The sequence below is a fragment of the Anomaloglossus baeobatrachus genome, chromosome 5 (genome assembly GCF_048569485.1).
Source record: "Anomaloglossus baeobatrachus isolate aAnoBae1 chromosome 5, aAnoBae1.hap1, whole genome shotgun sequence".
In the NCBI taxonomy this organism is placed as follows: Eukaryota; Metazoa; Chordata; class Amphibia; order Anura; family Aromobatidae; genus Anomaloglossus; species Anomaloglossus baeobatrachus.
In genome coordinates, this window is record NC_134357.1 from 218,115,210 (window position 1) to 218,133,484 (window position 18,275).

Sequence of the window (18,275 nt, forward strand, 5' to 3'; positions counted from 1 at the left end):
GTTGCTTCCCTTGTGGGTCGTGTCTATCTTGTAGCAACATCGAGCGAGCTTTTTCATTTACCAACCATGTTATTTACTTGGCAAGATGCGGATGCGGCTTAACCTATGTCGGTTTAACATCTAGACAGCTCCACGTACGCACACGTGAACATGTGCGAAAAATCATAGCTGCGAGAGAGATGGTCGACCTTGACTCTCTCAAGACCCTCCCCCGACATTTCAAAATACATCATGACGGTGATCCGTCCTCCCTTAAGGTATGGGGCATCGACAAACTCTACCTTAGCGCGAGAGGTGGCAATTTTAAACAGGTCTTGGCGCGCCTCGAGTGTAGGTGGATAGTCACACTGGGGACTATGTCACCTGGCGGGCTAAATGAACAGTTCTCGTTTGCTCCCTTTCTTTGATCCATTCTGACTCTGGTCTTCTTCTTGTCTGTTGTACTGTTTTTTCTTTTATGTTGCCTCGTTTTTTTTTAATTTTGTGATTTTGTTTCTTTTTAGGATCTTCTTTCCTTTCTTTGTTTTTTTATTAGGACTATACAGATTAATTTTGTATTGATGGACTCTGTAATCTTCATTAAGATGCCAGGCGAGTAATAGAGAATAAGAGATGACAACTTTATTCTCCTTGTGGATTTTTATAAATATCCTGGTATATCGACTGATGAAGATTATGTAGACATTCGCCTTGGAGGAGGATGTGCATCCTGTTTATATTCTTTTAGATGCATGATAAGATAAACCCATTTGCTCTTTAAAATCAGTTTTTAGTGAGTTTTGTCTGTATAATGGAACATCCTTTTTTTGTACACTTTTTATATATATTCTGAGTATTGTCTTGTCGGTGTACACCACTTCGGTATGAAATATATACATCATTTTATATGACAGTGCTGCGTCGGATAGGACTATGTATGATTATCATGTAATAGGTGTATACTCACTGGGTGTCAGCACTGCCGTTATGACATACATAAATATGTATAATTGTTATGTGATTCTCTGGCTTCGTGGTCAGGACACTTTTGTTGATGTTCCCTACAGTTATAAATTGACTTACGTATAATGTGTATTTTCTAGTTCCCATCAATTTTACCTGCTGTCAAGATGCCTGCTGCAGTGTAACGCATGTGCTGTGCCACTCCGTTCATTCTCGCATCTGCCGGCTTCCGTACGGGGTGATGTGGGTGTCTGAGTGACGACACAGTAAACACCCGCGTCACTTCCGGGAATGTCCGACGACGCGCACCTCTGCCGGAGTCACACCACTCATGCGCCCAATGATCTGCCGCCGCTGCCATCTTGCTTGAGTATTTAAATCTGCAACGGCGTACACACATCACACCATGGACTCCTGAGGAAGCTATTGAAACGTGCGTGTCAGGGCACATTTTCAACTGGCATCCATACTACCATGGGAAAGTGAGTACTGCCTACGATTTGCTGTGTATTAGGTCTGGGGCACTTACATTCTTGTTGGAATGGATATCTGATTTTTATTATGGCCCCAGTTATCGGCAGTATTTAGGTCCATCTTTATCATTTATGTATCCACTTGGAAGTATAAAATTCTTTGATGCAATATCCATACAATTGTATGTTTTTTAATGTTTGTATATCAGCATTCTCTTGTACATATAGATTAAAGGCCCTGTCACGCACACAGATAAATCTGCGGCAGATCTGTGGTTGCAGTGAAATTGTGGACAATCAGTGCCAGGTTTGTGGCTGTGTACAAATGGAACAATATGTCCATGATTTCACTGCAACCACAGATCTGTCAAAGATTTATCTCTGTGTGTGACGGTGCCTTTAGACCTAAAATCTCACCCCCATGGTTGTTTGTTTGGACCTAAGGGGTACTTTGCACGTTGCGACATCGCTAGCATCGGCTAGCGATGTCGAGCGCAATAGTACCCGCCCCCGTCACACATGCGATATGTGGTGATTGCTGCCGTAGCGAACATCATCGCTACGGCAGCGTCACACGCACATACCTGCTCGGCGACGTCACTGTGAATGCCGAAATATGCCTCCTTAAAGGTGGAGGTGCGTTCGGCGTCACCGCGACGTCACCAATCTGCCGGCCAATAGAAGCGGAGGGGCGGAGATGAGCGGGACATAACATCCCGCCCACCTTCTCCCTTCCGCATTGCCGTCGGGATCCAGGTAAGGAGATGTTTGTCGCTCTTGCGGGTTTACACACAGTGATGTGTGGAGATGCAGGAACGACAAACAACATCGTACCTGCGGTCGACCCGACATTATGAAAATGACCGACGCTACACAGATCACCGATTTTCGACGCTTTTGCGATAGTTTATCGGCGCATCTAAGATTTACACGTTGCGATGTCGTTACCGGTGCCGGATGTGCGTCACTAACGACGTAACCCCGATGATATTTCGGATGCGATGTCACAACATGTAAAGTACCCCTAAGTGTTTGACCGTCAGGATCCCTCTTTGTAAAACCTGTTTTGTATGATTATGTATTTTATTCTATATGATATTTTTATAGCAAGAAATAGATTTATATAATAAAAACTTTTTATATTTTTGCAAGTGATTAGTTTATGACTTATTTTTTGATAATTTAGACTATGACTCCCAGTTTTTCCTCTTGCTCAGCAAAAGGTAGAAAAAGGACCTTGCTCCTATCACCATATTCAATCATTCTACACAACTTCAGCTTAGGATCCACTGTTTCAGCTGGGCGATCACAGAACTGCTTTACTGCTCAATGCTGAGCCCACAAATTTGCTTGAAGAAGGTTGGAACAATTTGGTCGTCTATGCTCAGTCAGCAGGGTGCTGAAGGCTTGGATAGGCCTGGAAGCCCCAACGTCACAGAGATTCCAATCTGGTGAGCCAGCAGAAGGGTGAGATTCTGTCACTTATATCTGTCACAGAGAAGCGTACAGCCACTCACCATGCGGCACAATACAGGGGTAACAATGAAGTGGTACAGAAGGAAGGCCTTGGCGATAGGAACAGGAGTCCCCTTCTGCCACTCACCTGAGTCAGCACCATATGCTCACTAACGTCTCTATCTATACGGATCCTTCCAACCATCATCATCACATGCTTAGGCCCTTGCTTGCCCTGAACTCACTCTAGCTAGTGAAAAGGCCGGCCATAGCACTAGTCTCACCATTGCAATAATGCAACACAAGCCAGGGGAACAGATTGAAGGAAAAAAGACAATTGCACCTAAACACCACAGCTGCAATTGTCACGACCCCTCAGCTTCTTCCAGAGACTTCTTCCTATGAGATTCTATAACCAGCTTCAGATGGTAAGACATGTGACATTTTATAGCAAAAGGGAGCAATCCCATAGAGTTGTACCTGAGATTAAGCCTACAAAGGATAGCCATATAGGAAAGGGTCTTTAACCCCTACAGCACAAAAAGTAGATTCACTAAAACACAAGCTGCAGACATGCACATAATGAGGTATTGGCTTCTTCTGGTCCCAAACTTGCCAAAGGTCTTGCCAGAGTGGGACATACCCATGACAGTACTATCTTGTGTTTTTGCTGGGAATGTATGATATGTTTTTGTCTGTTGGTGAACCAATAAAATCTTACCAATGTGTGGTTCCCTCACCCTGTGTTGTCTGAGTAGTGTTTTGCCCATGGGGAAGGAGTATGGGTGTTCAGTGGGATGAGCCTTGGTCCATGCTGTCTTTATGAAGACAGCCAGGCCAACATACAAGAGCACCCACTGACCCTCATGTCACCAGGAAGTACATTAAAAAATAAAACTTTCCAAAGGTTGATCAAAAATTAAATATAACAAAAAATGTTTAGTTTCTCTAACTCCCTCAAAGGGGATAAATATATTTACCTTAGATATGAGCCTTTCTTTCAATGCCACTTCTTCATTCTCATTTTGTGTGGGTGGATCCATCATTGTACCATGCACAAGCGTCATCTGCTCCATCTCTGTCTGCACCTGCATCCTCAGTGTAAAACTCTGACAAAAAGGAAAATTTAGCAATTACACTGATGAGCAAAAGGGTAAAAATGTTTTACTTTCAGGCTCCATAACTCAGCATCTACCATAGTTTTGAGCGTCAGGCTATCTTCATTTTATAGGCAATCATCTTGGCTATCTCATACATAAATCTGATTTGCAACTAATTAGCATATGATATAAGTAAACCTAGCTAAGGGGGAGCATTTATGCAGGGGGCAGTTGTGCAGATTTTAAACAAGGGCTGATTTTAATAAGTGCACAGCAGTTAATCATGTCAGTTATACCGGGCAGGAGACAGGTAAGGCATGAAAAACAATCAAACAAACTTGCTCCAAATTTTTATGTATTGCAAAATGTTTCCATCCTATGTATTTCCAAAGGATAATGGTTAGCGCTCACACCCAATTTTCCTATAATTCTGCAGCTAGATTTTCAGGCAAAACCCCCAAATTTGCCTAGGGTGAGAAAAAAAACTTAGAAATAATTCCAATATAAAATCATCGCTGAATTAAGGGTTAAAGATAATTATTTATTTATATCCTTATTCTAGTAAAAAAACTTGCGATAATGATAAACAAGAGGACACATGAACACACAAACAACATAAACATAATACATAAACTTGGCCGGCGGCTACCACATTCAGATAGAAAAACATTTTTTTGTTTGAGATAAAAAGCGATTATATTGAAGAAGGTTTTTTTTAAAAAAGTAATAAAAAAGGGTCCAATGAGTATCTTTCCAGTGGTACAGTCCGTTAAGGTCAAAACAGTATTTTTGAAGTTTGTTAAACTTCACAAGAAAGAAGAGCTACAACTCCTCCACATATTGCAGATATTAATAAAAGCCACGCGCTCCACATAAACCAAGCTCCCCTTGGTATGTTTAAACTTCCCGCACTCCTAGCGCTGAGCCACAGGAGTAAATGCAGGAATGCAACAATACACCGGGACACCCGTGACGGATGTCCAGTGCAGGTTACCTGACAAACAATACCGACCAGGAGATCCCAAGGCAGTGCAGTCTCTGCACGATGTAGTTTTCTCATGCCTGGATAGAGTTGTTTAAACAAATCTCCCCTGTCCGGAATCCTATGACTCGAGACACAGATGCTGGTAGGACACGGCTCCGTTCTGAGAAAGCAGGGAGATTCGTTTCCGGGGTTAGAAGTTCTTCCAAGGCACGGGTGAGAAGGTTTTTCCTGAACTGTTTGGGCGTCCACCCGTTATACAGATTAGGAATTTAGAGGTCTAAGATGGATTGGACAATTAAGCCTTCACCGCAAATAATAGACTGAGCAAAATCCAACACGCGTTTCGGGGGCATTATCGGTCCCCTTCCTCAAGGATGGCTCAGTCACTCCATTCGATGTTATTTATAGTCTAATTAAATTAAGATTCATCATAATAAAAAATGCATAAACCATGTATAAATCCACATAAAAGGTCCATATATATGATACACAATTCAGTGCGGGGGGTTTTTGGCAGGATTTTATATATCCTGGCCAAACAACAAAGGATCCGCAAAAGATTTTTAAACTTAGTCATTATCAGTTAACTACTAACGAGACCTATTACAGAAAGGGTTGAAATTTGCACCGTCCACAGGATTTAACAAACTCCAAGTGTTTATTGGGGTTAAGCAATTTATGAGGAAACTAGCTCTGAAAAAAATATTTTTTTAAAAACCCTTCATTGAGACAACTAGGGAATACTCCTCGTTTGTTGCCTATTTTAATGATAAAAAAACACTGATCTTATATGTCAGTCTAATTTTCACCCAGTAAACGAGTACTCAGATTCACTCCTCACCTTTCAGAAATGTGTCCTTAATGACATTAGACAGATTAAAAAACCTAAAAAACATGGGATCTGTAACAATCTAACACAAAAGGAAAAACTTGCAATTAAACAATTGCAAGATAATGAAGAAATTATAATACGCCCGGCGGAGAAAGGTGGGGGCATAGTCCTTATGGACCTGGTGGACTATGAGAAAGAGTCAGCTCGACTTTTGGGAGACAAGAATACATATGAGGTTTTGACAACTGATCCTACAAATATCTATAAGGAAGAACTAAATTCCCTGGTTAAAAGGGGCCTTGACAAAGGAATTGTAAATAAAGATGAGGCTTTATATATAAGGAATCAAGCCCCTAGGTTGGCAGTATTTTATCATATACCTAAGATACACAAAACGTTACTGAATCCACCGGGGTGCCCTATTATTTCAGGGATCGGCTGTTTAACAGCCAACCTCTCAAGATATATAGATATCCATCTCCAAAAGTGTGTTCCACTGCTGCCTGCATATTTGAAAGACAGTTCTCAGGTATTACAGCTTTTACAGGAAGTAAAATGGGGGGAGAACTACATTTTCGGTTCAATTGATGTTACCTCACTCTATACTATTATAGAACATGAGAAAGGCTGTGAAGCTTCCAAATATTTTTTGACCAAATCTGGTTTTTATCCGCAAATACAGGTTGATCTTTTGGGGGACTGTATTCAATTTATCCTAAACCATAATTATTTCCGTAATGGTGTCCAATAGTTTTACTGCGGTGGGGCACAGCCATGGGGACCAGGTTCGCACCGAGTTATGCAAATTTGTATATGGGATGGTGGGAAGAGTCCACCATATACCCTGGTGGCGTGATTCGGGAAAACCTGGTCCTCTGGCGTCGCTTCATCGACGGTATTTTGTTTATATGGTCAGGTGACCAAAGTTCCCTCCTTGAATTTTTGGAGGGTCTAAATGTGAATGAGTTTCACCTACAATTTACCTCCTCATTCAGTAAAAAAATGATTAATTTTCTTCACCTGAACATTTTTATTGAAAATGGCAAGATTGAAACTAAGACCTATCAAAATCCAATGGATAGTAACAGTTACATCTCATTAACTAGCTGTCACTTACCCAGCTGACTCCTTAACGTTCCAAAGAGCCAATACATCAGGGCATATAGGAACTGCAGTAAAATGGAGGACTTTGAATCAGAGGCGGTTAATCTATCCAATAAGTTTGCAGAAAAAGGGTATGAGGAGCGGTTCATGGATGGAATATACCAACAGACTAAACAAATCCAAAGAAAGAACCTACTCCAGAAAAAAATTATCGAACCTGTGACACATAAACCAAATGAATTGAATATACCCATAATATTGCAATATACGGCACAAGTAAGGTTTCTAAAAAATAGTCAAAAAGTATTGGAACCGCCTTAAAGAAGATAAAAAAAATTGGAGACCTTTTGCCCCCCCTCCCAAAATTTGTCTATAGGAAGGCTAATAATATAGGCAATTTAGAAGCACCAACTATACGGAAGGGTAGAAATAAACTACAGAATAAAGGAGGTATATGCAATTTGAAAGGTTACTTTCCATGTAGAAAATGTATTGTTTCTAAAATACTAAAAATATAACACGAAAACATTTTTTGAAAGGACAAGAAGAAGTCATCATTAGAGACCTAATCACCTGTCAGACAAAAGGAATTATTTATTGTATCCAGTGTCCTTGTCAAAAAAGATATATTGGGAGGACAATAAGACCCGTATGTAGAAGAGTTGGTGAACATATTAGAAATATTAAAAATAAATGTAGCAAACATCCTTTATCTAAACACTATTTATTAAAACAGGGAGGATCATTTAGGGGATCTCAGGTTTGGGGTATACAGAGAGTAATGAAGGATTGGAGGGGAGGTGACTTTATAAAAAAAGATGTCTAGAGCTGAAAGTCAATGGATTTTGAATTAAACACATTAAAACCTAATGGACTTAATAATGATATTGAGCTCTTTGCTTTTAATTAGCCCATACGCCCCTTTTATCTTTATTTATATATGTATTTATTCATTTAGTTTTTAAATTGAACAATATTGGGAACAATAAAAAAATGCCAATATCTTTTACCTCAAAAAAAAATTTTTATATACATTTTTACAAATTTATTTATCTTTCTATTTTTTGCATCTTTAGGTTGTATGATGCAGATAGTAATATCGCATACTGTCGTATGAATATACAGTCATATGAAAAAGTTTGGGCACCCCTATTAATGTTAACCTTTTTTCTTTATAACAATTTGGGTTCTTGCAACCGCTATTTCAGTTTCATATATCTAATAACTGATGGACTCAGTAATATTTCTGGATTGAAATGAGGTTTATTGTACGAACAGAAAATGTGCAATCCGCATTTAAACAAAATTTGACAGGTGCAAAAGTATGGGCACCTCAACATAAAAGTGACATTAATATTTTGCAGATCCTCCTTTTGCAAAAATAACAGCCTCTAGTCGCTTCCTGTAGCTTTTAATGAGTTCCTGGATCCTGGATGAAGGTATATTTGACAATTCCTGTTTACAAAACAATTCCAGTTCAGTTAAGTTTGATGGTCGTCGAGCATGGACAGCACGCTTCAAATCATCCCACAGATTTTCAATGATATTCAGGTCTGGGGACTGGGATGGCCATTCCAGAACATTGTAATTGTTCCTCTGCATGAATGCCTGAGTAGATTTGGAGCGGTGTTTTGGATCATTGTCTTGCTGAAATATCCATTCCCTGCGTAACTTCAACTTAGTCACTGATTCTTGCACATTATTGTCAAGAATCTGCTGATACTGAGTTGAATCCATGCGACCCTCAACTTTAACAAGATTCCCGGTGCCGGCATTGGCCACACAGCCCCAAAGCACTTGCTACCCACCAAATTATACTGTGGGTAGCAAGTGCTTTTCTTGGAATGACGTGTTTTTTTGCCTCCATGCATAACGCCTTTTAGTATGACCAAACAACTCAATCTTTGTTTCATCAGTCCACAGGACCTTCTTCCAAAATGTAACTGGCTTGTCCAAATGTGCTTTTGCATACCGCAGGCGACTCTGTGGCGTGCTTGCAGAAACGGCTTCTTTCGCATCACTCTCCTATACAGCTTCTCCCTGTGCAAAGTGCGCTGTATTGTTGACCGATGCACATTGACACCATCTGCAGCAAGATGATGCTGCAGGTCTTTGGAGGTGGTCTGTGGATTGTCCTTGACTGTTCTCACCATTCTTCTTCTCTGCCTTTCTGATATTTTTTCTTGGCCTGCCACTTCTGGGCTTAACAAGAACTGTACCTGTGTTCTTCCATTTCCTTACTATGTTCCTCACATTGGAAACTGACAGATTAAATCTCTGAGACAACTTTTTGAATCCTTCCCCTGAACAACTATGTTGAATAATTTTTGTTTTCAGATCATTGGAGAGTTGTTTTGAGGAGCCCATGATCCCACTCTTCATAGGAGATTCAAATAGGAGAACAACTTGCAAGTGGCCACCTTAAATACCTTTTCTCATGATTGGATACACCTGCCTATGAAGTTCAAAGCTCAATGAGGTTACAAAACAAATTTAGTGCTTTAGTAAGTCAGTAAAAAGTAGTTAGAAGTGTTCAAATCAAGAAATTGATAAGGGTGCCCATACTTTTGCACCTGTCAAATTTTGTTTGAATGCAGATTGCACATTTTCTGTTAGTACAATAAACCTCATTTCAATCCAGAAATATTACTGAGTCCATCAGTTATTAGATATATGAAATTGAAATAGCTGTTGCAAAAACCCAAATTGTTATAAAGAAAAAAGGTTAACATTAATAGCGGTGCCCAACCTTTTTCATATGACTGTAGATATATCTTTTACTGTACAGGTTGCATAGAGTCCTTACGTTTTAATATGGTATGTCATAAGGAGTTTTGTGATTACCGCACAAAAATTGCAAAAAAAAAATCGCTGTTTTTTAGAAAGAGGAAAAATCCTGCCAAAAAACCCCCGCACTGAATGTGTATCGTATATATGGACCTTTTATGTGGATTTATACATGGTTTATGCATTTTTTATTATGATGAATCTTAATTTAATTAAACTATAAATAACATCCAATGGAGTGACTGAGCCATCTTTGAGGAAGGGGACCGATAATGCCCCCGAAACGCGCGTTGGATTTTGCTCAGTCTATTTGCGGTGAAGGCTTAATTGTCCGATCCATTTTAGACCTCTAAATTCCTAATCTGTATAACGGGTGGACGCCCAAACAGTTCAGGAAAAACCTTCTCACCCGTGCCTTGGAAGAACTTCTAACCCCGGAAAAGAATAATCTCCCTGCTTTCTCAGAACGGAGCCGTGTCCTGCCAGCATCTGTGTCTCAAGGCATAGGATTCCGGACAGGGAGATTTCGTTTAAAGAACTCTATCCAGGCACGAGAAAGCTACATCGCGCAGAGACTGCACTGCCTTGGGATCTCCTGGTCGGTATTGTTTGTCAGGTAACCTGCACTGGGCATCTGTCACGGGTGTCCTGGTGTATTGTTGCATTCCTGCATTTACTCCTGTGGCTCAGCACTAGGAGTGTGTGAAGTTTAAACATACCAAGGGGAGCTTGGTTTATGTGGAGAGCGTGGCTTTTATTAATATCTGCAATACGTGGAGGAGTTGTAGCTCTTCTTGTGAAGTTTAACAAACTTCAAAAATACTGTTTTGACCTTAACGGACTGTACCACTGGAAAAATACTCATTGGACCCTTTTTTATTACTTTTTAAAAAAAACCCTTCTTCAAAATAATCGCTTTTTATCACAAACAAAAAAATGTTTTTCTATCTGAATGTGGTAGCCGCCGGCCGGGGTTCCACAACTTTTTAGAGGAATAATTTTTCTAAGTTTATGTATTGTTGTTTGTGTGTTTTTATGTGCCCTTTTGTTTATCATTATCGCAAGTTTTTTTTACTAGAATAAGGATAGAAATAAATAATCTTTAACCCTTAACACTAGAACTACTGGACTCAGTAGTTCTAGTGTTAATTCAGCGCTGATTTTATATAGGAATTACTTCTAAGGTTTTTTTTCACCCTATGTATTTGTATCATTTATATGCTAGCGGCTTCAATCCCTCATTTCTACCGCCCTTTCACACACCCAGTGCACTGCATCCATATCAGCATCTCTCCTCCCCTCTCCGCTGTACTGCTCTCACACTCTTTTCAAAATTATAATCCATACAGATCCATTCACTCCCACCATGCAGCATAATAGACACTCTCATAAATCGCTTAACCACATGTTCACTCTCTCTATTCTCCTCCTTTTAGCAGGAGATATTTCACATAATCCAGACCCTTCTTAGAATACTAAGTTCAATTCCTTCCCAGGCATACTCAGAAAACCCCTCAATCTCATTAATCTTCCTTGCATGCCTTCTGTCTCTTAACTTTGGAACGCGCTCAGCATGTAACAAACTCTCCTTCATCCACGATTTCTTCCTTTCCAATTCCCTTAACCTCCTGGCTCTTACTGAGACCTGGATTCAGCAGTCAGACACCACCACTGCTGCTCTCTCATATGGTGGCCTAAAATTTTCTCACCCCCCTAGACTTGACAACAGATCAGGTGGAGGTGTTGGTCTGCTGCTTTCCCCAAACTGAAACTTTTACGTCATCCTTCCTGTCCCCGCACTTATCTTCCCTTCTTTTGAGGTCCACACTTCAGGCTTTACAAACCCTTCACCCTGCAAGTAGCAGTTGTACATCACCCTCCAGGCCCAACCAGTCAGTTCTTGGATTATTTCGCCACCTGGCTTCCACATTTCCTAGCCTGTGACATCCCCACTCTTGTTATGGGGGACTTTAACATCCCTATTGATGATCCTCTCTCCCCAGCTGCCGCTCATCTTTTATCTCTAACCTCCTCTCTTGGCCTTTCACAACTAACAAACTGTCCTACACATGAAGGCGGGAATAGGCTGGAACTGGTCTTCTCCCGCCTCTGCTCAGTGCATGAATTTACTAACTCCTCCCTCCCATTCTCTGACCACAACCTTCTTTCATTCTTGGTCAAGAGCTGTAAACCCACTCAGGACACCCCCACTTACCTCCCATATAGGAATATACATGTCATTAACACTCAGAAATGTCTGAAGTTGCAGTCATCATTGGCCCCAATATCCTTCCTCTCATGTCCTGACTCCGCTGTAAAACACTATAATGAAACCCTGCAGAGCACCCTGGATGAAGCTGCCCCTGCTATACGCAGAGCAACTTGGCGCAGATGACCGCAGCCCTGGCACACTTTGCAAAAACGCTTTCTCCAGCGGTGCTCCAGGTGCGCTGAACATCTGTGGAGAATATCCAATTTAGCCGAAGATTTAATCCATTATAGGTTTATGCTCAAAAAATACAATGCTGCCCTTCCCCTCTCCAAACAGGCGTCCTTTAACACCCTCATCATCTCTCTAGCCAACAATCCTAAATGACTGATACTTTCCATTCCCTCCTCGGACCAAGAGTTCTGGCCCCAACGACCAACCTCAGCTCAGACGACCTGGCTAATTATTTTAAAGAAAAAATGGACCATATATGCCAGGAAATTTACGCACAGCCTCATAACACCACAAATTGTTTGCGCTCCTACACTTCATCTAGCTCACTTTCACTCTTTGATCCAGTCACAGAAGAAGTTACTAGGCTCCTTGCATCCTCTCGCCCTACTACCTGTCACCACTCACCTAACTAAAATATTCAATCTCTCTCTCCTCTAGTGTCTTTCCCTCTTCCTTCAAACATGCCAGCATACACCCATTACTTTAAAAACAGTCTCTGAACCAAAATTGTGCCGCTAACTAGAGACCTGTCTCTAATCTCCCCTTCATCTCCAAACTATTGGAATGCTTGGTCCACTCCCGTTTAATCCGCTGTCAGATAACTCTCTCCTTGACCCTCTACAATCCGGTTTTCACTCCTTGCACTCTACTGAAACTGCTCTTACTAAGTCTCTAATGATCTACTAACAGCTAAATCTAATGGTCACTAATCCCTGATGATTCTCCTGGATTTCTCTGCTGCATTTGATACTGTGGATCCTCCTCACTATGCTAAGCTCTATTGGACTCAAGGACATCATTCTTTATTGGTTCTCCTCTTACCTCTCTGACCGCTCATTCACTGTATCTTTTGCCGGCTCCTTTTCCTCTCCTCTTCCCCTTACGGTCGTGATTCCTCAGGATTCAGTTTTAGGCCCCCTCCTTTTCTCTCTATACACTGCCCCTCTTGGACAAATGATCAGCAGATTTGGTTTCCAGTACGATCTCTATTCTGATGACACCCAGCTGTACAAATCTTCTCCTGATATCACACCTGCATTATTACAAAATACTACTGATTGTCTGTCCGCCGTCTCCAAAATCATGTCCTCCCTCTATCTAAAACTGATCCTGTCAAAAACTAAACTCCTCATGTCTCCTCCCTCCCCCAACCTTCCGAAACCCAATACTACCATTTCTGTGTCTGGTTCTACCATTACACCCCAGCAGCAAGCCCGCTGTCTTGGGGTTAAATTTCACTCCGATCTCTCTTTCACTCCCCATATTTGTTCACTCGCTCGTTCATGTCTATTCCACATCAAAAAAATCTCTAGAATTTGGTACCGCATGTTTCTGTGTTCCCTAGAACAGTGAAGCTTGGGAACACAGAAATGCGGTACCAGGACATTTTTATCACTGCTCCCTACGTTTAGATGTGCGATGGCACTCGGGATTAATTTATCCTTGTAGGTTGAGCTGTGGTACGACCAGGGAAAAAAGCTGTTTTATATTCTCTGAGGCATCATTAGACCAGGCGATTTTTTTGGCTTGCAGGATTGCCCTAGGAAATATACTTGCAGACATGGATATCTGTGTGACCATTTGCATGTGTTCTTTCCGTGCACATTAAGAGCCAGAGCTTAATAGGGGATTGCCCCTGAAATGCCAGTGTTTAGAGATTGTTTTACAAGAATCATCCGATGAAGATATTTTTATAACTAGTTATCTCAGCCAATTTGGGATGTACTTTAAGACAGGAACTAGTGGATATTAATCCATGTGTCAATTGGTTGATTCTGTTGAAACGAATCCTCTTTATTAGTACCCCTGACTGGCAACAATATTCTGTGTGTCCTACTGAAAGTCACTGTTTACAAATCTCCTGATGATCCCCCTTTCATTGTGTTAGGGGGGGGGGAATGCATCGGGAGAGTTGAGTGGGCCCAATTCATGTGGACCCCTCGGCTCTTGTCCTCACACAATATCAATTATCTGACTAGAGAATTATTTATTGGTCAGGAATCCATTTTTATTATAACACATTTGTTGAGTGTTGTACACGTGGTTTGTTATCACGTTTTGTTTACACCTGGCTTTGGTGGTGGGTGCCCTGCTGGCTTATATTAGGGAGAGTTAGGGTCAGTCATCTGGAACAGAGGGTGTTCAAAAACTTAAGGCACCCTCCGTTGGTAGGAAGGGCAAAGTAAGGGTAACCTAGTAGCCCACCCCCCCTATCCACCTATAAGATTAAGATCTTGGAATCTCCATCAGATATATTCGATATATTCCCCACTTGCTCCTGTTTGGTACGAGTACAGCACTCACTGGCACCGTCACACACCTTTGTTATATGTTGAATGCGAGGATACCAGTGTGTCTTTTTTTAAACCTAGATATTTAATAAAATTGAAATTGAGGTAGTTTTGGTGGTTTGTTTAATTGAGATACCTCAGTACGTATTTTGTGTGGTTTTGGCTCCGCTACAGAACCCAACATAAACTTATCACTCTCACTCACAAAGATCTCCACAGTTCTGCCCCACCCTACATCTCCTTCCTCATCTCTGTCTATCATCCCACCCATGCCCTCCGCTCTGCTTTTGACCTAAGACTGACATCCTCAACAATTTGAAACTCCCACTACCGTCTTCAAGATTTCTCACAAACTGCGCCTATGCTCTGGAACACACTACCAAGAACAATCCGATTAATTCCCAACATCCATACCTTTAAGCGGGCCCTAAAAATGCATTTCTTTAGACTACCAATCACCTCACCGCCCTGATCTAATCTAGTCCATTTCTGCCCTTCATAAAATTTACTTCCAATTCTTGTCCCCTGTATCTTCTGATTCCATTCCTCTCCATGTACTTTTTTACACTCTGTACCTGTATAAATTCTGACTGGCGACCAGTCCACGCAGCTGGTTTTGAATCCCCTATTAAATCGATGGCTGGACCATATATGACAAGCTTTTCTCCCCCCATTCACCTTTTGTGCCTCCCCTATTTCCTCAGACTGTAAGCTTATGAGCAGGGCCCTCACTCCTCTTGGTATCTTAATTTGGTTATTTTGTATTGTCTCATATTGTCTGTATATGTCCCCTCTGAATTATAAAGCGCTGCGAAATATGTTGGCGCTATAGAAATAAAAATTATTATTATTATTATAATATGATTAGTTATGCAGATTCTTGTCATGTCAGTACATTGTTAATGATTTCCGCCAAGTGGTGGAAAAATATTTTTTATTTTCTTTTATTTTCCTATATACTACAAATTACAACCTGCTCTTACATTCCCTAATAGCGCAGTGGGTTTTTAAGTGGATTCCCAAGCGAAAGGTCACTTGTTTGATTTGAGGAGCAGCCATGAAGAAAACGTCCCAAGAAAAGAGAAACAGCATCATGCAGCTCATCAATAGTGGTCTCTTGGGCAAAATAAAATGCCAAACTGCACCATGTGAGTGCCATGACAGCTGGAAAAATACAAAATGAAGTCCATTTATTTATTCAAAAGCCAAGACGTAGATGTACATCCAAAGTACCGAAGTCAATAAGTGAGTTCATCACAAGGTCTAGCAGTTCTGGCAGTGGAAATGGCTCATATGCTTCATAATCGTGAAACCACATACGTCCACATGAGACGAAAGTCAATTGGCTAGCCTCTGATGGGTTTACAATAGTGATGCTCTGATGGGTCTGGGAGAAACATGGGAAAAAGGGGCTAATGTAGAGGTGAAGAACTTCTGATCCCATCTGATGATCTTTTCTATGGCGCTCGGGCAGATTCCCGCGGACCGCTGTGCTCAGTCAGCAGCCACATCTTGCAAGCTAATGCGTCTTTAAACCCTAATGTGTGCTGCGAGCATGCGTAAACAGTGTTGACATACACTGATGGAAAAGGCAAATGCCAGCGTGTGGAGGACGTAGTTTGTGGGTGGGGAAGCATGCCATGTGTTCACATCCTAGAAGAGGACGACTGGCAGCCTCTCTGTCCCCAGTACTGTACATGTCCCCTCAGTGGTATCCGTGCCCCCGGACCTATATATATGAAATAATATCTGGTCTATTTAACAAGATCAAATTCAGCAAATTATCTCCCCTAGTTGGTTCATCTACCATATGATAGAGGTAAATGTCTTGAATTGTAGATAAGAACTTGCAGCATTTAACACAACCCAAAGATTCTATGTCCCACTGAATGTCTGAATAGTTGAAATCCCTCATAATAAGGACCCAATTATTATTGAAAGGGCAGCTAAAAATAATAATTGGGTCCTTATTATGGGGGATTTCAACTATCCAGACATTCAGTGAGACATAAAATGTTCAGGTTGTGCTAAAACTTGCAAGTTATTATCTACAATTCAAGATAAATACCTCTCTTAAGGTCCAGTCACACTAAACAACTTACCAGCGATCCCAACAACGGTAGGGATCGCTGGTAAGTTGCTAGGAGGTTGCTGGTGAGATGTCACACTGCGACGCTCCAGCGATCCCACCAGCAACCTGACCTGGCAGGGATCGCTGGAGCGTGGCTACACGAGTTGCTGGTGAGCTCACCAGCAACCAGTGACCAGCCCCCAGCGCCGCGTGGAAGATGCTGCGCTTGGTAGCTAAGGTAAATATCGGGTAACCAACCCGATATTTACCTTGGTTACCAGCGCACGGAGCTACACGTGCAGAGAGCAGGGAGCAGCGCACACTGAGCGCTGGCTCCCTGCTCTCCTAGTTACAGCACACATCGGGTTAATTACCCGATGTGTGCTGCAGCTACATGTGCACAGAGCAGGGAGCAGCGCACACCGCTTAGCGCTGGCTCCCTGCTCTCCTAGTTACAGCACACATCGGGTTAATTACCCGATGTGTACTGCAGCTAAATGTGCACAGAGCAGGGAGCAGCGCACAATGCTTAGCGCTGGCTCCCTGCTCTCCTAGCTACAGCACACATCGGGTTAATTAACCCGATGTGTCCTGCAGCTACATGTGCACAGAGCAGGAGCCGGCACTGACAGTGAGAGCGGCGGAGGCTGGTAACAAAGGTAAATATCGGGTAACCAAGGACAGGGCTTCTTGGTTACCCGATGTTTACTGTGGTTACCAGCCTTCGCAGAAGCCGGCTCCTGCTGCCTGCACATTTAGTTGTTGCTGTCTCGCTGTCACACACAGCGATCTGTGCTTCACAGCGGGACAGCAACAACTAAAAAATGGCCCAGGACATTCAGCAACAACCAACGACCTCACAGCAGGGGCCAGGTTGTTGCTGAATGTCACACACAGCGACATCACTAGCAACATCGCTGCTACGTCACAAAAGTTGTTTGTTAGCAGCGATGTTGCTAGCGATGTTGCTTAGTGTGACGGGGCCTTTAGATGAACCAAGCAGGGGAGATAGTTTGCTGGATTTGGACCTGTCAAATAGACCAGATATAACTTCAGATTAAATAACTTCTATTTGTTTTACCTTACTCTGGGAGCTGATATTAAATGACTTTGCTTTCTGTTGGCGCAGCAATGGTTAATGTCAGATTTCTCTTGCTGCATGTTGCTTAACTGTTGCCTTTTGTGGCTACTCTCCTCCTCCTTAAAAAAGCTCATCAGCCAACCCCATCTGTTAGCTACACATGGCGACATGTACGCGAAATAAAGGGGAATACATAACCAAGGACATATAGGTACAAATTTGGTTGTCGAGTGATTAAGACGTTAATTCGCTTGCAACGGTTATGGCTTGTTCGCCATCATCATTAGGAAAGGCCAGGTGATACAAATTTCCCAGCTTTATAAAAAAAAGCAGCCTCCTCTAACATTGTGCCAAAATACAGCAGGCAAAGGGTTCTTATAAGCAGCTGCCTAGTACTATGAAAACGAAAATGGTGGAGGCCCACAAAGCAAATGAAGGCTATAAGCATTTTTAAGTTACCCTTTCCTCAGTTTGAAATGTAATTAAGAAATGATAGTTTACTGGAAAAATGGAGGTCAAGATAAGGTCTGAAAGACAAAGCAAAATTTCTGTGACAGTTGCTCACAGGATTGCTAGGGAGGCAAATCGGAACTCCCACTTTACTGTAAAAGATCTTCAGGGAGATTTAGCAGATTCTGATCAGTAAAACAATGTACTACAATTCCAGAGACACCTGCACAAATATAGCCTTCATGGAAGAGTGATCAGAAG

At 41.8% G+C, this 18,275-nt stretch overlaps 1 protein-coding gene across 4 annotated transcripts in view; it reads right to left on the reverse strand.

Annotated features, from left to right (window-relative positions):
- Window positions 1-18,275, reverse strand: part of TUBGCP2 (tubulin gamma complex component 2) — a 948,782-nt gene that overhangs the window by 36,131 nt on the left and 894,376 nt on the right. For 3 of the 4 annotated variants that reach the window (XM_075349130.1, XM_075349127.1, XM_075349128.1), the window contains one exon: window positions 3,851-3,979. The exons of the other annotated variant lie outside the window; for it this stretch is intronic. In XM_075349130.1, coding sequence (XP_075205245.1) covers window positions 3,851-3,979 — 129 coding nt within the window. The remainder of the gene's footprint in view (window positions 1-3,850; window positions 3,980-18,275) is intronic. 4 annotated transcript variants of the gene reach the window in all.